Genomic DNA, 23,025 nt, shown 5'->3' with positions numbered 1-23,025 from the left:
AAAAAATGTATGTGTGTTATGCATACAGTCTGGCGATTGACCTGCTGTCCCTGATATGAACCAAGAGTTGAGCGTCTGCAATCTACTTCTGCATTTTTAATTCTTGAACTGTTTGTGTGTGTGTGTGTGTGTGTGTGTGTGTGTGTGTGTGTGTGTGTTTATTCCACTCTGCAAAAACCAGATGTCAATTACCTGTTACATGTGGCCCATTTTTAACTGCATGCTTCTAATGCCCCCAATCTGGCTGACTAAGAACAGAACACCTAATCATTAATTCAAATCAGTCATTCAAAATTACATAGTTGAGCTTCTGCAATCTACTTCTGTATTTTCTATTCTTGAAATGTGTGTGTGTGTGTGTGTGTGTGTGTGTGTGTGTGTGTGTGTGTGTGTGTGTGTGTGTTTGTTTGTTCTACTCTCCAAGAACCAGATGCCTGTTACATGCATCTCATTTTCAACTGAACTCTTCCAGCAAGAAACAACAGCAGAGTAAATACATTTTAAAAACACAAGAACATTCCAGGTGAAAGTCACTAAAATGTTTGATTTGCAGGTATTGCTGCATGAAAAGATCCTTAAATGTGATTAATTTGTTATTGTAATAGACAAAGACTGTCTGATTAAACAAACAGCTTCATATGTTCATATTCTAAAACAATATAAAGCATTCAAGATCTAGTACAGAAACATGTGAACCTCTAACATCCAGGCAAGAGTGTAGTAGAAGTCAGTAATCAGGTTTGGGACATATGAACAAGAAATTGTGTTTAATTAAGAGTTTGTTGTGTTGCTATATTTTGATAGATTTGGTCACATAAAACACGACTTAACGTAAAATGAGAAGTGCTGCTGGATTTTTCCTGCCAAACTGAAAACTCCACTATTCCGGAGGGACATCACATCACCTGGGGAATGATCACCACAGCAAACACAGGGGAACTGGTACTGGTGATTGGTTACTGCTAGTAGCCATGCAATAAACTGTTTTTATTGGGATATTTTTGCCCAGATGTCACTAAAAGCAAGGCCCAGAGCTGTGCACATCACATCAAGAGCTTTTTGCATATGGATCATCCTACCAAATTAGCTCAAAGTCAGAGTTCAAAACCTATTTTGAATTTTAACTAACTTTAAGTGACTCTATAACTTAAATAGATAAACTTAAATAGTTTATTTAATTGAAGAAAATGTGTTTTGCTTGTGACAGTTCTTAAGGTTACACGTTGATTTTGAGGACACACGCTTTCTTTAAAACAATGAGCTCCAAAAAAATGCAAACCAAAAAAAGTATTGCTTTCACAACTAACTAACACTCGCTCAAACCAGTTATGTCAGGTTACATTTGGCTCATAGACAGATATAAATTTCTTCTGGAAGAACTTCCTGCAGGTAACTCTGTACTGAATGGAATGCTCTAAAATGTACAGATTTATGTAACCTGACACACTTCCTCTCTCGTTATTTCACAATTTCTGTCACTACATCCTCTTTCAAAATAGTAGGAGTGCTGAGAATAGGAGGGACATCGTTTAGTGAATGTAGATTATCACAATCAAATGAAATAAAATCTTCCTGGCAGATTTTATTTTTTAACAAGAACTGATGAGCTATTGCTGTTAAGTGATTTCAAGATGGCAAATTTGTAATTGCTGGGATCTATGCATTTGCATGCCAAAGTGTGATGCTGGGACATTCTTTTTGACCTTTGTGTGCTGTCTTCTGATATGCTGCTTTAAATTGTGCTTATGTAGATCAAGATTGCATATTGAGTGAGATATCTCAGTACTGGGCTGTGTTGGGCAAATCTGTGCAGGTAAAGGCTGAGCTGCTGTTGTCTGGGGCTGTGTTGGGCATATCTGTGCATGTGGAGGCTGAGCTGCTGCTCTTTGGGGCTGCACTAGGCAAATCTGTGCAGGTGGAGGCTGAGCTGCTGTTGTCTGGGCCTGTGTTGGGCAAATCTGTGCAGGTGGAGGCTGAGCTGCTGTATGAACTGGTATGAATTGGTATGAACCGAATGCCACGTGTTTATAGGCTTGTAACTTCACGTTCCCCTGGAGAGAGGAGACACACACGGGAGTTTGACGCTTGCTCTGGCCAAATGCTACTGCTATACAAAGACATATTCGGAGAGTACTTGGATAGCATGATTAGATGAAATGCCTCTATGAATAAGTGAAATGTATTGGTATGTCATCATATTAAGATCCAAGATAGTGGCGACTTTGTACACTGTGACTACTTTGGGTCCTAAAAATATGATGCTTCTGTTTCTTGTAGGCTATTTTCAAACAATTCCAAGCAAAATGTGCATCAGAAACACTGGTGAACATATCTGTCATCACCAGACCCTGCTTGATATCGGAGTTCAGGGGTAATAACTGATGGACTGTCTTGGATGAACTGCATGTCGCTGCTGGCTGAGAGAAGAAGTGTTGAAAACAGTGTGCCAGAAATTGAAAACATGCTAAATGCTCAGGAATTTGCGCTAGGCTGAAAGTTAACCCTAGCTGACTGGATCTACCATCTCTTCTCCTCTCCAACGTCCACTCTCTTGGCAGTAAACTGGCCTGCTGTGTTTTTCTTTTTATAGAAACATGACTCAGTGACACCGTTTCAGATGGTCCCATTCAGATAGTGAGGCTAACAGTATACCATGCTGACAGGGTAGCAGCATTATCTAATAAGACCTGTGGTGGTGGCTTGTGTGTTTATATTAACTTCAAACGGTGCAGAAACGGTGCTACAGTAGTTTTGAGTTGCTGGTCCAGTTTATGATGGTAATTATGCCACAGAGTTACCACTGTGTATGTTCCATTCAGTGCAAACACCAGGGAAGTGCTAAACAAACTCTATGGGGATGTCAGCAACTTGAAGTCTGTGCACCCTGATGCAATGTTGGGGATTTTAATCATGCAAATCTGATGTCACTGCTGCCTAAATTCTACCGTCACATTGATTTTGCGACCCACATCGGCTGCTCGGACCCCATCTCTCTTATGCTAATTCCAGCTTACACACCTCTGCTCAAGCATGCCAAGATTACAGGTTATGAAACAGACACAAATCTAGTCTGAGGGGGCCATCTTAGCACTTTACGATGTTTTTGAGCAGACGGATTACAACATGTTACAGCATCCATGACTGAAAACATGACTTCCTTCAAGGACGAGGACAGCAAACCTCCCCCCATCTATCCTCACTATTCTACAGGGGGACAATAGAAACCATCCTGACCAGTTGTCTTGTATGGGAAGTTGAGAAAATGAAATCAAGGACAAAATTCACCTCACTGTAACATTTCCTTTTCTCTTAAACACGCCCACAAACACTCTTGCTATAAATTCACAAGCACTTTGAAGCCCTCATTTCTTTAAGTTTGTTTATAATCTCCAGCATCTACAAGTGAAGGTATGTAATTTTTATTACACTGTTTTACGCCAGCAGCAGCAGTCATATGAGACATTAGCCATTACTTACAGTAATTACAGAAAAATAAAAAAAGAACATCTTGAACTGTTTTGACGTTCATCGTATAATGTTTATTGTGTTGCGTTGTAATTATTAGAATAACTATGTATGTAATATTGTTCATAAACAAAAATGCAGGTGCTCATGTAAATAAAAGCATGAAACAATTCAAATAAAACAATATATGGCTAAAAATAACAATATGGAACATGTCTGTTTTAAAAAAAAGCTTTAATAAATTGATAAAACAATAATTACACATATACTTAATAGAATTAAATATATGTAAAATGGTGTATAACTGATGCATAATCATAGGTGGCGTATTTTTAGACACGAGTTTCACATTTGAATAAAAACATGTAGTATTTGCACAATTCACATATTAAAAATATGTTTTTGTAACCAGTGGGCATTGAGACCACTAGCACCAATTAACAAGGAAGCTGGGTTGAGGATTTTATTCTGATAATGGAAATAAAACAGCTGTTTAGTATTGCTTAGTGAGTCTGCTTCTTCTCTCCTCTCCTCACTCCCTCATATGAGACAATAGTGAAAATGGCACAAAGCTTATAGCAAAGATAACAATATAACAACAGCTGATTAATGATGATGATGTGGCTTTGTATACAGACAAGATGGGCACACACAGTATAACCGTTAGTATAACCGTAGTGCTTATTTCAGACTTTAATAACTTTATACATTAAATTATGTGATAACAGAAATAATACAGCCTGCTTCTTCTCTCCTCTCCTCACCTCATACAAAAAGAATAAAAAGAATAAGCTTAGCTGACTAGTACACTGCAAGTAACATGTTGTGTGATGTTAGCAATATGTGCATGAATATAATTCACTCTAAAATTGACCATCAGCAAAATATGATAAAGCACAGTTGCTTATACTGAACCCAGGAATGAACCCATGCACTGAAACTGTAGGATTATTAAAGATTAAACATAATCTGACCTACCTCCTGACACCTACCTCCTCATATGAGACAAAAATCAGAAGGGAGGAGGTGGAGGAAGGGGAGGAGATTTAAGAAAGGAAAAAGGGGAAAAGCGTGTTCAAACATAAACTGCTCAGCACCAATACAGGCTATATTGTAGAGAAGAATTTTGAATTTTGAATCGATTTTACTTCTGTTACATTATCACAGGTGAATTTTTTGTGACTTTTCTGTAATGACAATCTTTTTGTTTTTCATCATTGTTAAATGTTGAACAAAGAAAACTCTGTACTTGTTCTGATATGAAATATAGCCTGAAATGAACAAAGGGACTGCTTCATTACAATAATAATAATAATAATAATAATAATAATAAGAAGAAGAAGAAGAAGAAGAAGAAGAAGAAGAAGAAACAGTTTAACAATCATAAAATAAATTCCAAAAGAAGTAGGCAGGCATGCTAAAATATGTTCTTGCCAACTTTTCCAACCTGCTTAAAACCTTTTCTCTCTTTGTTTCATTGCCAATAACTTGAATCCTTTTATTATTTTATTTTATCTAGTCCAGTTAATACCACTGCTTTGAGAAGTTGTGATTTTATTTAAAATACTGCAATCATCTGCCTCTGCAGATCATTTTGAGTTATTTAAAGCTGATCCCATGATCTCTGAAGCTTCTCGTATTTGCTCTTCTCACTCCATTTTTTCAGAGATGGCCGGGATCAGAAGCTCCGAAAGGTATTTTTGCTGATTTTGTTTAAATGAGCCCCTCCAATGACAAATCATTTATTAACCATTCCACCTTTTAGTTGGGATTATTTTCTTTTCTTTTGCTTTATTTTACATACATGGCATCAAACAATGTCATATCATGCTTATATGATTTTAGAAAAAAAAAATGTTACATGTACTGTTTTTCATTGTAAGGGCTTAATTATTTTTGAGAATATCATTTGACTTTTGAAGACAAACTGTAATTAGTTGCCCTAGTGAAAGACAAGAGCCTCAGCACATACAGTTATTGTTGATGAATTAAAGGTTTACCTGTTAAAGCCACTCCTGTGTAATGTGTGTAGCTGTGAGGTGAGAATTGGTCACTCTCTGAGTGAAGCTGAGAGGCAGCATTTGGCCAGAAGGAGAGAGACTGTTCTACAGTGTCTGAAGCAGCTTGGAATATCCTGCAGTGAGGTAAATCATATTCTTTAATATTTAACCCTTAGTTTGTTGTTGCTCTGTGCTACACTGCACTATGCTACATTACACTGTGTTATACTATTAAACTTAAGCTGCATTAGTATGTTCAAAATCTAGCAGCAGTATATATATATATATATATATATATATATATATATATATATTACTCAAACACTGGACCTATCTATACTAACATTAACACTAGTTTTATGGTCTGCTGAGCCTGTACAGCACTCTAGATGGTTACCCATTCTACATTGGTGATGCAATAAATGCACAGCTGTTGTTTGTTTCAAGTGTAGATATGTGTTTCAATAATGGCAGGATGAGATGCCTAACATCGCAGTGCTGGGCTCTGGTGGAGGTTTGAGAGCTATGGTTGGACTGCTGGGGTCACTGAGTCAGTTGAAAGAAGATGGACTGCTGGACTGCATCATGTACCTGAGTGGAGTTTCAGGATCTACCTGGTACTGATACAGAACAGATATTTCAGTTACGTATTTAGGTCCATACATTTGTACTAAATATGTTTATAAGCAGAAATATCTAGGCTTTATGATGTGGTATACGGCCTTTATGTTAAACCTCATGGTGGGAGTTTATGGAAGGTAATTATTGAAAGGTTAGAAAGCAGAAACTTGGGATGTGCATTCTGACAAATTTTGATATTCGGATGTTTGTGAGAGGTAATGATATTTTTATAATAAGAGTTTGATACAGTCCATACAGACCATTTATGAAAACTAAGCTGTGAAAGCAGCCCATTTTGAATTCACTACTTTTTGTACCATGAAAACCAATTCATTTACAGGCATTCACCTATTCAGTTTACAGTAGTTTAGCTCCATCTATTCACACTGAAGTTAAAAGGAGTGTTTTAACCCTGGTTGCTTTTTGAACAAGGCAAAACACAGGACAGCCAATCAAAAGCTTTACGTATATCAGTCTTTGCGGCACAGTAACAAAAGCTTGTTTAATTCTAAGGAATAAAGAGAGGTTGCAAAATTGTCATGCAAATAAGAAATATAGCTGTTTTTGGTACATAAAATCACACAAGTGTAATAAGTGGACCATATGGGAAAACATATACACGAAAATGAAAGAAGGATGGAAAACATAAATTAAGGAAACATTTACACTTTTTTGTAACGTCTTGGTCTCCTGCTCAGCTGCCCCCAGCCACCAGAGGGAGACACAGAGTAGAACCTGGCTGATTATGGCTGACGATGATCAGCTGTGCTCACTCATTTTTAGGAGAGCTCACACACAGCTCTGAGCTCAGTCCTGAGTTCATGCTGCCGTGTGCATGTGTCTCTTGCCAAGCCAGTAACCTTTGGTATTGTGCTCTCAAGATAAGGGTCTTGGTCCTGTTGAGTAAAACCCTCAGTGTAAGTTTACAAAAAAAGAAATCAACTCTCCTGCGAGCCTTTCTTAAGCAATGATGTGGTAACCCAGTGGTAACTCACCCGCTTCTGTATCTTGAGGTTGCTAGTTCGAGTCTACTAGTTGCAACCATATTTCTCTTTTTTCCTCTGCTGCTCCACCCATGAGTCTTTCTCTGTGCCTTGTAGGTGGCTTGTCCCGGTTTGATCCTCACGTGGGGACTAATTCGCCACCTCATTAGAGGTTTAAAACAAGAAGTAGACCATTTTTAAGTATCCATAATGATTATATTTTTTATTATGCAACTAATTCAATGCTTTCAAAATAACAATTGAGAATTTGAATGTTACTAAGTAAATGATTATAAATTTAAATTGTACCATTCATTAAACTGTACGATACTGAATGTCTTTTCATTAGGGTGTTTCTATATAGTGTTACCACTTAATCTGAAACACAAGCAAAACTGTCACACTTGATAGGCATGTTAAGGCAGCATTTTACTGAATTAACTGCAAAGAACACGCAGTGATGATTACAGTATTTCAATAATGGCACCTGGATCTGTTAACTGAGTAAAAAACCTGTCTTGTCCATCTGTTCTCTGAAGGTGCATGGCATCATTATATAAAGAACCAGACTGGTCCACCAAACTGGAGACTGTGAAAGATAATATTGTCCAAAGGCTTGCTGATGGCAGCGTCAATTGGATAGAGATGCATACAAAACTGACAAAATACTGTTCAGAAAAAGACAACTTCAGCCTGACAGATGTGTGGGCAGCACTGACTGTGTCTAACATGGTGAAAGAGGTAAGAATATTTTTTTCCTAATAAAATGTAAATAACCTATACAAAGAGTAGATATGCACTTATAGCTGTTGTTATATTATAATCTACAGTTGTGCGCAAAAGTTTGGGCACCCCTGGTCAGACATGTTTTGTGACAATAGGTTAACACATCCTCAACAGAGCACTTCTGCACATTTTTAATACATAATTACTAAACTCAGCAAATAAACAGAAATGTGATCAGTGCCATTATGACCAGTTCCTGCAATTCTAAAAAGACCTCTTATGCCAAGTCATAAACATTAACATCCTGTGGTAACATTAATTCATTAAAGAATCCAGAAAAATGTATCCTGTCTAAACAAAAATGTACAATGAGTTCCAAATGTCTGATTTCCATTTAAAAGAAGAAATAAAAAACAGAAAGTTTTAGAATTGAAAACATTTAAAAACAAATAAAGTTTAAAATATTCAAATTTAAGCTAATCTGTGACACTGTCTTTGTTTTTGAATCTTCTGTCTACTGTTGATGCTCGTGTTCAGACAGTTGTCAGGTGGATTTATTCTACTCATCAGAAGCTTTTGCAAAAACTAGTGGAGTCTGTTCAGCTCGAGCGCATGCTGTCATTACCGCAAAAGCAGGGTGTACCAAATACTAATAAATTAATGTTATGAAATTGTAATTTGTAATGAAAAATGTTGTATTAAAGTAGAAACAGAATACAGAAGCATTTTCAGTAGTGGTCTCAGATTTCTGGACCCCACTGTAGGAGTCTGTATTTTCTGCATTTTTCACAGATAGATGAACACAAACTCACAGAGCAGAGGGGCAACTACACCAATGACCCGTATCCCATTTACACTGTGATTGACAAGCAGTGTAAATATGATAGAGTGGATGCAGGTAATTTGTTGTGAGTGTGTGCGTGTATGTGTTTTAGCGTCTCTGTGTGTATGCATGGTGAAAGGGAAAACTTTACTTGAAGAGCATCTATATAACACATGAATAATCTTAGATAAACACTTCATAACATGTTCATAAATGTTTAAATCAACATTTATAAAGCATACATATGTTACATGATATTAATAAGGACTACTATGTCATTTTACAGAGAGACCTTTTTAAAATAAAATTCCTCGCTTTTTTTGTTTTAAAAACTGTTATTTACAGTGAAATGCTTCATTTCTGGACAGCCCAAATAAAAATGACCTCCCTTTACCCCTGTGGTCATTAAGAGCTTTGACACTTTTCATTTCATTGGCACATTTCGTCTATACTTTCAACTTCTTTTTATGTCTCTCTTCTTAAGCATTTGTATTTTGCACTTCATTATTCTTTCTCATTTTTACTCTGTCTTCTTTAAGATTTTATTGTGCCAAAGGGTTAATTTAACACTCAAAACATTGTTGAGGAAAAATTATTTATCCAATGTTTAATCATCTTGGAGTTAAATGCTAGCACTGTTAGTGACGTTCTTCCTTGCTTATGGCATTGGAGAAGGCACAAGTATAATTGTGCATTGGTTATCCCATTTAATTGACACTCTTTAAGGTTAAATGCTTTACTGTTGTTCCAATGATTCATAAATTCTGTTTTGCCCTTACCTCAAAAGTGATGGAAGTTAACCAGACTGAAATGCATGTTATATGAATATTATGGCCCTGTAAAATTCCTTCAGGCAGTGAGTCCGTCCACCATAACAAGATTTAGTCGAATGGTTGTTCATAGCATAGTTATGAATAAATTACTGTCCATATAGTAAAATGGCGTGCAACAAATACTTAAGAAAAAAAATAAAAAGAAGTCAAAAGTATACATGAAATGTGCCTCAGTGTCAAAGCACTTAATGACCAAACTGATAAAGTGAGGTCATTTTTATTTTGGCCATCCAGAAATGAGGCATTTCACTGAAAATAATATACCTTTTTTTTAAAAATAAAAATTTTATTTTACAAAATGTGTCTTAGTAAAATGACACAGTAGATCATATTGATGTCATGTAAAACATGTATACTTCATAAATGTTGATTTAAACATTCATGAATATGTTTTGAAGTGTTTATGTAAGATGTTATGAATGTGTCATGTAGACACCCTTTAAGTAAAGTGTTACCAATTTTTGTTTACAGATCCTTGGTTTGAAATCACTCCTGATGAGTCAGGTTATTCTCTCTCTGGAGTCTTTGTGGATTCCTCCTGTTGGGGAAGTGAGTTTGAAAATGGGAAGAAGATTAAAGACCAGCCTGAGATTGACATGCTGTACCTACAAGGTAACAAACACTATTTCAACAAACATGTTAAAATACCAAAATGATTCATGTTAACACAGTCACAATAAATGGAAATCACAATAAAAATTCCTTTTATATATTTTAGGGAATCAATTATTATTACTGTTAATTTAATCTACTACTAAAATGTAATTGCATAATAATTCAATTCAATTAATTGTCAATAACACAATATGCAGGCACATATGTAAATGCAAAGAGAGCTGTGGGGCATAAGGGCATACATGACACATACATGGTACAGATAACATGGCAGAAGTACATGCATGGTATAAGTACAGATAAAAACACAAAGTATATATACTTTATATATATATTTATATGTATATTTGTGTGTATGTATGTATATATATATTTTTTTGTATATATATATGCGCTGTGCAAAATGTAAATAAAAACAAAATGCAATGATGTGCAAATCATATCAAATGTTGAAACTGAGAAATTTGATTGTTTATTTGAAAAATATTTGCCGATTTTGAATTTGACGCCAACACCACATTTCAAAAAAGTTGGGACGGGTCAACAAAAGGCTGGTGAAGACCACCAAGACTGCTTGGGCAAAAAGTGCAACAATCCAAGAATAATGTTCCTCAATGTAAAACAGCAAAGAACTTTTGCTTTTCATATACAAGATTTTTTTCCGACAACAGCGAGTGCGTTAGATAGTGTTAAAACCTGAGCACATGAAAGAGAGACTGCTGTCTTACATTGAGTTGAGAAGACAAGTTGAACCTTCTTCGGCAGTGTAGAATGGGTCCATACTCTACATCGTCCGGAGCAGCTTCAAGGCAGCCTCAGTCAGCTACCAGGCTGGCAGTATTTGCAGCAGGCCAAGGAGGAGGAGCGTTTCACCTCCTCAGCGGGGCTGAGTCTGCCTGCGGAGACTGGTGCATGAGTGGGTGAAGCAGTGGGTCGTGTGGGAGCACTGCAGGTGCAGTTCCAAAGTTCCAGGACCAGGCTGGACTTCTCAGACTCAGCTGGATGACGGTTCAGGGTATGCTCAGATCTTGAGGTGGCATGATACGACCTATCAACTAACTTCCTTGGTTTTGCTAAGAGCACTGATAGGTCCTTCTCATGCAAGGGTGATTAGCTATTCACTCCAATTCATCTCCAACTCTGATTGGTGGCACACAGTCTATGAGTTCCAATTACTCTGATTCACCATAACGGAATAAATGAAAGGTAACAGAGGCAAATATATTTCAAATACTATAACACTTTGAGCCAATCTCTCAAAACTCGCAGAACCAAGAAAAACGAAACAGAATAGAACAATTTGTTGTATTCCATTACAGACCGTTTGAACACAATGTACATATATTAAAAGAGGCACACACACCCCTAATATGGTATCTAAGTATTGTCCGTTATGAGTAACTCAATGAAGAAATCGCAAATGAAAGGAAGATATGCATTCAGGTTTGCATACTCATTAGAGCTCTAAACATTCTGTACTTCCTGATAGGTAACTTCCTGATAAAATGTTACAACAATCTTGTTTTTTTGGTATGTCCATTTTTCTAGCAGCAAACAGGATGACTGGCCAACATTTGGAATTGATCTATGTTTTAGAAATTTGATTTTCTGTTACTCAAAGTGTTTTTTTTTTTTATTTGTACAGGCCTGTGTGGTAGTGCCATTGCAGATAAGGAAGCGATCCTCAAAGAGATTTCTAAGAAACTACAGTGCCTAAAGGGGATAAGTATGAACCTCCCTCCATTTAACAATCTTCTCATCCTCTATTCCTCCTTTACTCTGTGTAACTCTTTTAGTTAATGGGTGCTAAGTCAGGTCATGGTGTGCAAGAACATAAACATTTTTTGCAATCATCAACCACAGGACCATAGTCAACCACCCACTAATCATCAGGGTTGGGATGTAATGAAATACATGCTCAGCATTAGGAGTGGGGAAAAAAATTATTCTTAGATGCATCGCAATGCGGACATGAACGATTCTGAATCGATTCACAAACGTCAAAAGTCGATTTTCTAAATTTAAATTGATAACGTAATGTTGACGGAGCGCAAAAGGCGGAACTTGTAAGTGCAGAAGCGCAGCGCCCGGACAGTCTGTGGCGGCACGTAATAAAAACACTACCGGATGAGCGAGAAATCTGACCGGCTCCCTCTGCATTAAAGCCAGGTCAGGTCAGGAGTCACAACTCAAATGATAAGAAGAGCCATTTTGTCCGATCAACAAAAATCAAACCACCTCGGGAGCCACAACATTTAATGTGCAATATGTCTCAGTATGTGTTAGTATATGTCCTAGTATAGGCTAAAAAAATATAAATGAAAACGCAGATTTACTTTGCTCTGCTTTAAGCTTTAGCTTTAGCCGCTTTCCTCCCATCTCCGCCAGAAAACTTTTCCTCAAAAGTTGAATAGTTTCTTGTAAAATGTCTCTCAGCGTTCGACTGTTTTATGAGACTGAAGTCGCTTTTCATTCACCAGCTTCTTGTTCGAATTTTCCCGTTCCACCTTAAATTCTGCCTGAGGCGCCGAATGTAAATGCGGCACTATTTAAGGTGGAACGGGAAAATTAGAAAGAGAAGCAACTTCATCTTCACAACTTTTTTGTGTTTGACAGTCTCTCGGTGCAGATTTAACGTACAAGGAAACCAACTGCGCTGCTTATAAATGTGAAGTCCATTTGTCTCCAAATGTTCATCTGTCTTTCTCTTCATTGCTAGGTGACCTGCAGTCTGCACAGCAGTTCTCAGTCGTTGCGAACCAGGGCTTTCGCGTTATGTTGCACACGTCCCGTCTTAAAGATATTTTACTGACACAGCGACCACTCTCTACCACGAGACCAAAACTGAAGTTATAAAATCACTGAATTAAACGGGTAGAATATCTGTAACATGTGCTGCGTGGACATCCATTGCCACTGGATCTTATTTCACCGTAACAGCGCATTTTATCGCAGATGAATGGCAGCAGCATCTCATATGCTTCAAACAAGAGCAGTTAATGAGAGCCTTCTAGTCCACTTGCCACATCGCTTCCATTTGTTTTATTAATAAAAGCTATTTGACGTAAATGCATTATGGATCATTACAAATACTTAGCTTTAAAAGTACCAAGTCCTCACACAGTAAGAAAATAGAAATCCTGTATAGAAAAAATCGATAATTGTTTTATAATCGCATCGCAGCCTCTGAATCATAATCGAATCGAATTGTGAGGTACCTAGAGATTCCCACCCCTACTCAGCATACAGAATTTAATATCTGCTTTCAGTCCGAGTTTACATCTTGTAAAGGCAGTATTCAGAATACAGTTACCTTTACATTTTTAGGATAATACTTATAGAATACTCACCCTCTCAATTTAAAAGTTGTACACCATCTTTAAAGTAAACACCATCAATGCATGTTTATGAACTGTCTTAAAATTAGCACACAGCATGCAAAAACTTACTCTGAAGAAGAAACTCAAAAAAAGCCTTCTTTATAAATACTGAACTTCCTGCTAAAGCCTGAGTAGACTGATAAACCAAAGTGCTGAACCAGTTATAATCTGAATGTTAGTAAACTCTTTTGAGGGGTTATGGAGCTGAACAATACTCAGTAGTGGACATGTTCTTGAGTGATAAGCTTAGCTTCGGTATTGTATTGTATTGGACTTATGCATGTGCTCCGTGGCAAGTTACATACATACCATTTTTAGTTTTGTTATTGGGATATGGTGACGGTTGGCTGGTTGAAATGGTGTGTATGTTCTACTTGCTATGCAACACTATCATACAAGGTTTTTTTTACTTCTTTATTTATTTTTCTGTGTCAGCGTGCACTAGTGCCAAATGGAGCGTCCCACTCAGGCAGAAAAGGGCTAAAGTTAATTTCTCTCTTTTTTTTTCTTTTTCTCTTAATTTATCACAAACACCAGGTGAGCACAAAGGTCTCCAGGTGCTCTTAACACTTGTGAAACTGAACCTTTCTGTGTTAAGAGAAGAGGATGCAAAAGATCACCTCAAAAACTTAGAGGACCTCCTGAAAGGTTGTACTCACCAACACATCCCATAATCAAGAGAATACATGTCAGTTTAACTACTTCAACATTAAAAAGCTACTGAAAAAAATCTCTTTTTAGATAAATGTGAGGAAATAGAAAGGATGAATCTCTGTCTAGAAAAGCTGCTGACACCAGAAGGGATAATCTCTAAGACAGAGTTGAAGAAATACACCATGCATGTATGCAGTTCTCTCACTGAGAACGGTAAGTAGAACCCTTTTACTGCTGCAATTTTATGCATGTTTTTTTTTTTGCACATTTTGCTATGCTAATCCTGATGGTGTTACATGTTTTAGTTAAGTAGATCATCCTGTCATGTTAGGAAAGGCATTCAGTTACTGTCAGCTTTGTAGTCTTAAACTGGCGTAAATTAATTTCCCAAAATGACTTCATTAAAATGTTCTTAAGAATGTTTGTTAAATAGGGAGTGTTTCCAGAAACTCTTTCTAACCAAAGTACCTCATAAACTCGCTCAATATAACCAAATAGCCATTTAGCCATTTTTTAAATTCATTTTCTGGTTGTTGCTACTCTAAAACTTCATGATGAACAGACATTTTGTACAAGTGCAAGTAAATGAGCATGGTATCAGACCGATTCCCAATACCAGTCTCAGTATTGATGCATCCCTAATCACAATTAGTTTTATTGTTAATTGTAATCATCATTATTATATGATTTTTTATGACATAAAACTTTCCTAGGAAACAAGTAAATAACAAATAAACAAATAACATGCAAATAACACATCACATCACCATCCCACATCTGTCTGTCACGCTAAACTGTACAATAGGTCTTTCTTTGTTCATGTTACACAGCAGTCTGTTCATGATAAAGAGCACAGACAACCCTTACAGGAGAATCTCTAACAGCACTACTGACCACTGCTGTTAGCTAGTAGCTAATAAATATAGGACAGAGCTGCTGTAGTCTGCAGCTATGGGTATATGGTTTACCATAACAGATAACAAAGTGTTATCTACCAAAAGTGCATTAAAATACAGTTGATTTATCAGTAGATTTATTTATCCCATTACACACAGTAGCAGGTTACTAACATAAAATACAATGTATCAGCGAGGCTAAAGCTGAAGTCCTTTAAAACAAAGTACAATAAAATGCTGCAGACCAGGTGAAACTTTCAGATAACAATTATGAAATTAATTAAATTATCAAAGCAAATCTACAGAGAAAGTAGGAATATAGGGCACCCTGTGCACATGACAATGGACCTTTGTCACAGTCACCATGTCTGCACATCTGGCTGTAAACAGTCCTTCTACTATAGTATAATACCATAGGAATAGTACAAATCGAACCCCTGCCTGCACCATTTAATAAAGCAGTAATGGAGGATCGCTTGCTTTCAGCCTCCCTCACAAATCTTTCTTCAGCCTTAGTTAATGGCAGAGCAGTTAGCGTGTCTTGTAACTCCCTACAACATGGACAAAAGGCTAGTTTGACTTGGCTGAAAGGCATCATGCAAAATTAGAAAACATCTGAGCTTTGAATGACCCTATGTGTGTGCTTAACGGTGAGCTCAGGTAACAGTGCATTTACATCACTCCGCTACATCAACATACCACAAGGTATCCCTTTTACTTACAATGGGAAGTGTCGATTCTGCCAGATGTGGCCGCACAGTGCATGATAGGCACAGCATGGTGAGTTTGGGGGGATGCAGTTGAGTGGAACTGCACTTTTTGAAGATGAATCCGGCCACCGCAATGCGTCTACCTAACCAGGAGGCAGGTGGTGTTTACATGATTCTTGTTTGCAGCTCAGGCTGTGAAACATTACAGAGCTCCGGAGGGAATCTTTTTAATTAATTGAATTAATTTCACCCTGTTCTTCAGTGGTCAAGACTCTGACAGGACCACCACAGAGCAGGTATTATTTGAGTGGTGGTTCTATCTCAATACACTCACTGTCCACTCTATTAGACACCCCTACCTTATAAATGTGAAGTCAGAGACAATAGCTCATCTGCTGCTGCACAGTTTGTGTTGGTCATCCTCTAGTCCTTCATCAGTGGTCACAGGATGCTGCCCACAGGACACTGTTGGCTGGAGAGTTTTGGTTGGTGGACTATTCTCAGTCCAGCAGTGACACTGAGGTGTTTAAAAACTCCAGCTGTGTCTGATCTACTCATACCAGCACAACTCACACTAACACACCACCACCACGTCAGTGTCACTGCGATGCTGAGAATGATCCACCACCCAAATAATACTGTTCTGTGGTGATCCTGACTACTAAAGAACAGGGCAAAAGTGGGCTAACAAAGTATTTAAAAAAAAAATTTCCCACTCAAATTTGCAACCTCTGGCTTTTTGCAGACTTTGTGAGTAATGAATTTGTCTTGTTAGTTATTAATTCATGAGCCAGTTATACTTCAGTTATCACTTTCTGAAAGCGGTCGCTATTTAACAAACATTCTTAAGCACATGTTAATGAAGTAATTTTGGGAAATCAACGCAGAATGAACAGCATACTAGAAAACTGACATGCTGCTTGATTGTTCTGATTTGTTTTTTCAGCTCAGCCTCCTGGAGCACTCGACTCTCCACCTAAAGGTGAAAACGTGTTCATTCTGTTTGCATATTAGGCCATGACTCCTGGTGTTATGATTTATCTTAATTAATCTTAATTTAATCTTAGTTAATCTTACACTTTTTTACATTTCCATTTATTTCCATTCAACTTATTCATTAGTTTTCCTTCAGCTCATGTTCCCCTTTCATTCATGAAGTACCATAACACATGTTCTTAGTGATTGATTTAAAGCGTTAGTTCATGATCTGTTCCCTGTCGCTACTATATTAGTTAATGTTATCATATTATTAAATCAGTTAACCTTAGTTACAGTATTGGTGAATCTGACTTATATTAGTTAACCTTTTTTATTAAAATAGTTTGTCCGTTCATTTTGTAAATGTACCAATTGCTTCTCATGTTTGTTCATTAGTAATGAAGCATAACACATTATTCATTACTGATAATTACTATATTTTTTCATGAATTGTTCCTGCATAGTGTCTACATTACTAAGGAACCATACTGTAAAGTGTTACCCATGTTTCGTACATGATTGTTAATGCAGGGCAATGATCAGTCTTTAAACAGCACGTACTATTAACAGTGCACATCATCAGGATGCAACTGGAAGCTGTGAGTGCACACTAGAGATGTACATTAGAAACACAGGGGTACAGGAAAACTACCGTAATCAAATACTGTAATAGACTGTATTTAGAAATATAATAAAATACTGTAACATACTGTTCTGCATATTTTCAGTAGTGTACTGGTAATGGTACTTTCAGTGATTCACCACAAAAATCTCAGCTGTGGGAAGCTTTTCAATGACTCTACTGGTTGTTTTAGTCTAAAGGTTGAATATATTAGAAATCCAAAACCTTATGTTGTTTTATTTTTATTTATTCTTATTTTGTCAGACATTTATATTTTCGCTAAATCCATACTGAACGTTTTGGGCTGGATATGGGGAACCACTTACAACTACCTCTACAGAATGAAAGGTGGGAAATTAATTCTAATTTAATTTTGAAATAATATATATTTTAACTTCACAGAGATGTATAAGGTCTTTGCTATGACCCTGTAGCTTTTTCTGTTTAATAATGTTGTTTCTGAGAACTTTAGGAAACTTCGCCTTCACTATGATTGCTACTTGTTATGTGAAATCTTCCTAATCAATGTCAATGTCTTTTATAATGACAACAGGTGCAAATTGCATAAATGTTTTCAAAATAGTGGATGAATACTTTTCTTCCTAGCATTTTCCTTTTTTTAAGCATATCTTTGATTATACTTATGAATACGTTCAGCCATACATAAGTGGACATCTGACCATCACACTTACAAGATTCTGAAGTCTGTCTGTGGGAATTTATGCCCATTCAGTCAGAAGAGCATTTGTGAAAGGTGTCCAATAGGGTTGTAGTCAGGGCTCCTGCAGGCTACTGCCATAAAGTTGGAAGCATATAAATGTGGTTATTAATGTGTAAATGTGCCTTAATATTATCTTTCACTGGAACTAAGTGACCGAAGCCAAACCCTGAAAAACAGTCCCAGACCATTATCCCTCCTCCACTAAACTTTACTGTTGGTGGACTTGAAGGACACGGGCGGAAAAATAAAAAAGGGCACCTACTGCCTGACATGGGGCCCCAACAGCGGGCAAAAAATCATGATGCATGTTACGACCTGTCTAGGGGTTCGTAATGATCATAACATAAAAAAGGACAAAAGAGAGCCAGATGATGTTTAAACAGATCAAGTTGTGTTATTTTCTTTTTATGCTGCTCTTTTGTGTACACGACACAGGAGAACGTCAGAGTGGGCATACACCAAAACAACAAACAAAAACCAGCCTAGCTAGAGAGTTCAGAAGACTAACTTACCTAAGGGAAACAAAAACAAGAAACAAAAACACAGTCAGTCTTCCCTAACTCCCTATCTATACCAAAACAGGAGAAAACAGTCAAAAAGAAATGGCACCCATAGAGAGATAACTGGGTAAAGAACAAGAGGTTAAGCTAAGCTATTTCATTGTACATAAGGACAGACAAGCCATAAAACAAACAAGCTGAGCTGCGGTTCAGATCTACAACAATCGCCCCAAGCCGCCATGGAGGAAAGCCTCGATGACATCCAGCGCAGCCGTCGAAGAAACACTCAATTCAATTTCAGCCAGCCAATCAGATGCAAGCATCGTTTCGGGACTCCAGTCAATCACACGCACGAGTGGGCGGGTTCCTAATAAGCAAGAGTATGAGAGAGAGAGAAAGAGAAGCAAGCAAAACAAAACATACGTCCTATGGACGTAACCTACTGCCTGACATGGGGCCCCAACAGTGGGCAAAAAATCATGATGCATCATCAAAGATGCAATAGTCTGCATCCGTGCTTAAGATTAACATCACCAATCCAGATTACACAGTGGACTATAAACCTTTCATTTTTTTATTTCACAAACACTAAAACACTAGGGAAATATTAACATGTTTCACAAAGTACAAAAGTACAGTCAGTACTAATATAGATGTTAAAAGTGTTATGAATGTTAAATGTTCTATGTACACTATACAAAGCACAGCAGCCCAGACACACATAGACAAAATATATGCCAGAGACCTGCCTCCCTACACTTAAACAACATTCTAAAAGTTCTAGATAACTTTCACTCCAGATAGAGCAGCAGTCAAGGACAGAGAAATTGAGAACTATAATAATCAAAATAACTAATGAATAATATAATGAAGCAGTGGGAGATACTGAAAAATATGTATTGTTTGACTGTGTCATCAGTGGAAGGTGTTGACCCCAGTGTCCTTAACTCAAAGACGAGAGATCATGAAGACGCTGGACTGTTACTCAACTCACCTTATTTCTCAGTGCTGAGAAAAGAACGAGACATCGACCTCATCATTTCCCTTGACTTCAGTGCAGGAGATCCCTTTGCGGTACTACATGCACACACACACACACACACACGCACACACACTCTTTACAGTGCATTGAAGGTGTACCTAAAGCAAAAGTAAAGTAAATACTTTTTATTTGATAGTGGCAGTTTGGGGTACTGTACCTGATCTTGCATGGTTGTTAGGAGTCATTTTCTCAGTATATACTAAAATTCCTATAAATAAGTGGGTAGCGCTGTCGCCTCACAGCAAGAAAGGCCTGGGTTCGATTCCTGGCTGGGTGACCAGGGTCCTTTCTGTGTGGAGTTTGCATGTTCTCCCCGTGTCTGCGTGGGTTTCCTCCAGGTTCTCTGGTTTCCTCCCACAGTCCAAAGACATGCAGTCAGGCCAATTAGCATGCTAAATTGCCCCTAGGTGTGAGTGTGTGTGTGAATTTGTATGTCTGTCTGTCTGCCCTGTGATGGACTGGCGACCTGTCCAGGGTTTATCCTGCCTTCCGCCCAATGACTGGAGGGAGTTTTTCCTTGCCACTGTCGCCACTGGCTTGCTCATGGGGGCTTGGACCCGGATTTCTTTTTGTAATGCTGATTTCCTTGTAAAGCTGCTTTGTGACAACACCTGTTGTAAAAAGCGCTATATAAATAAACTTTACTTACCTACTTACTACTGCTGGGATAGGCTCCAGCACCCCGCTGTGACCCAGAAGGGTGAGTGGTTTAGATGGTGTGTGTGTGTGTCTCTTAGTGTCTTTGCCCTTCTTTATGCAAGGGGATTGTTTTCTAATCTCTAATCTAATCTCTTCTCCTCCTTTAAACAATTTATTTGCATATAATGATAACAAAGTCAGTGACACATTTGGAAAACTTTTGTTGAGAGGACACAGTTGTTTTTTTTTTTGGTTAACTCTTTTTTTTGGTTAACTCTTCTTGGATGGCTTATTATTATATAGATATTTGCATCAAATGTTTCACCATAGTGCAAAAACAAATGAATGATCTTGCAAAATTTATAGTATATTTGAAATTCCACTTTATCATCAACCAGTCAACATCTCAGTTTATCAAACAACTACAACTGTGAGGGGGTTGCTAAGCACTACCCCCCACCCCCGAACCACCAACACAATCTCGGACACCCAGCTCCAGTTTTCAATGCTAAATCTAAGAACTTCTCATCACTCTGTTAGGAGAAGTATGCGTTCGTGGAGTCCTGCATTAGGATTGTAAGTGTATGAACACAAGTGCACTTTCTCTGACCGCATTCAGTTTGTGCATCGCACTAGTGAGTTGGTACCCTGTTGCTACGGATACTGGTCCTGCCCCCACTGATCTACAACACAAGTGGACCAGCAGTGACTGACTAGCTAGTGCGAACTCCTTTACTTGCATTCAAAAAGCCTAAAAACCTGCTGTTCCTGGTTCCGAATGTTTTTAATCATTAAACCTCAGCTGTAGTAAGAAACTTTATGGGCACTCAGATTCATCGGTAGGTCGTTTTGTAAAATTGTATGAGAATTGTAGAGTGTGGTATGAGATAGATATATGATAGATAAGATCGCTAACTTGGCAAATTTTGTAAACAAAACACTGACAATGCTAAGAGCTGTTTGGGAGCCGTAAGAGGCGACTCTTATTTGTTAGCTGAGCTAATTGATGTGTATTACTTAAAAGACCCAAAATGCCCATCACTACTTTATTCCCCATCCACCAAAGGTAAAACCACAATGTACATAGTAGTGGGGGAAGAGGTGGGGTTTGGAAACCAGGGGGGAATTTGCATAATTGTGCAATAATCTTGTATGCTATTTGTAGCAGTTTCTTGGGCATAAAATATCACCACCACCACATCAATGACACTCTGTCCTTCATCAGTGGTCACAGGATGCTGTTGAAAGGGTATTTTTGGCTGGTGGGCTATTCTCAGTCCAGCCATGACACTGAAAAGTTTAAAAACTCCAGCAACATTTACACTAATTCAAATGTCAACAACCGTTCAAAGTTATTTTGCCCTGTTTCACAGTAAACAAGCCTTTCATGTGTGTTACCACATTTTACCTGGGTTGACCAGTAAAAACATGTTCTTGTTTTCATATCATTGTATCATAATATATTTACAAGAGTTAATATTAAATAGAGAATTGCCTCTTTTTTGGCAGACGGTGGTTCACGCTGCTAAAAAGTGCAAAGAACTTCAGATTCCTTTTCCTGAAGTTGTTGTACCTGCTGAAGATACAGAGCCACAGGACTTCTATGTGTTTAGAGGATACAGCAAAGCTCCAACTGTGATTCACATGCCTCTTTTCAATGCAGTTAACTGCAAAGGTAACTCCAGCACACTGACTTTAATTATAGTTTACTGTACTGTGTGAATTGTGATGTAACAGAAATGCAGCAGTGCTCTAAGCACTAAATGTCTGTTTCCTCAGGAGAAGTTGAGAAGTGGAAGAAAAGATATCAGACTTTTCAAATGAGCTACAGTCGTGAAATGATCACAGATCTTCTGGGGAAAGCTGGATTAAACATTGAAAACAACAAGGAGAAACTGCTCAAAGAGATTAAAAACATCATTAAAGAGAATAAAACTTCCAGCCATGCATAAAATCTGATTACACCTGAATAAAACATATTAATATTAATACTCCAAATATCTAGATCTGAGTGGTCAGTAAGTTTGGTCACACTTTATTTTGATAGTACTCTATAGATGATCTACAGATACTTATTAACTTTTTGTTAACTTTTTGGCAATGCTCAGTTGCTTATTAACAACTTTAATAATTAGAGTTAAGTGAAGATTTTGTGTTTAAGTTAAAGTTAGGCTTAGGTTTAGAGTTAGACTTCATAGAATATTTCACGCTCAATCTCAAGTTCAGTTATATATACTTGGCTTATATCTGCTTCAGAAAAGTTGTTGATTTTCATAAGCACAGTTATGTGCTTTTATTGTAAGTACTACACAACATTTAACAAAATGCGTAATCAATTTTTATTATAAAGTTATGAATTTGTAAAATTCATATGAAAGGATACTAGGAAGCAATACAAAAATTCATTACTCTTTATTATCATTAACACGTGCAAGAGGCAGAAAATTACTAGATATGAAGAAGATCTACTTTACAACACATAACACAAAAAGATCTACTGATAACATCAATTAAGGGTTCATAATGTGTTATTAAATGGTGATAATCAACTGAAACCAGCCTTCTTGGTTAACGTTGTTCATTATTTGATTCAGACTGTTGGAACGATTGTATTGCTTGTTACTGTTGTTTTGTTTTCCAGTAAACCTGTCCAGTCCTTGCACCATACCCCTGTCTCCTTAGCCTTCACTGTTACTAAAAACCAGAGGGGAACCCTCAGTGCAGAAGGCCTAATGATTTCTTGGAGCTAAAACACACATCTGTAATTTTTAGTTCACTTTTTTATTCAGTAGAATCATCCTTGTGTTTAAACTTTGA

The 23,025-nt window shown here is 37.4% G+C and overlaps 1 protein-coding gene across 1 annotated transcript; it reads left to right on the top strand.

The window, feature by feature from the left end:
* The first annotated feature begins 912 nt into the window (after window positions 1-912).
* On the top strand, window positions 913-22,804 carry LOC118804949 (cytosolic phospholipase A2 gamma-like). The gene is made up of 17 exons (XM_036565541.1): window positions 913-942; window positions 1,814-1,993; window positions 2,278-2,371; window positions 5,132-5,159; window positions 5,498-5,609; window positions 5,940-6,082; window positions 7,609-7,810; window positions 8,588-8,693; window positions 9,923-10,063; window positions 11,712-11,792; window positions 13,984-14,094; window positions 14,188-14,313; window positions 16,653-16,688; window positions 17,571-17,654; window positions 19,447-19,601; window positions 21,718-21,883; window positions 21,988-22,804. The coding sequence occupies exons 1-17, from the start codon at window positions 913-915 to the stop codon at window positions 22,158-22,160; spliced, it is 1,968 nt and encodes a 655-aa protein (XP_036421434.1). The 3' UTR covers window positions 22,161-22,804.
* Window positions 22,805-23,025: the final 221 nt, after the last annotated feature.

The sequence above is a fragment of the Colossoma macropomum genome, unplaced genomic scaffold (genome assembly GCF_904425465.1).
Source record: "Colossoma macropomum unplaced genomic scaffold, Colossoma_macropomum, whole genome shotgun sequence".
NCBI lineage: Eukaryota > Metazoa > Chordata > Actinopteri > Characiformes > Serrasalmidae > Colossoma > Colossoma macropomum.
The sequence above is the reverse complement of the archived record's forward strand: the minus strand, read 5'-3'. Positions and strand labels throughout refer to the sequence as shown.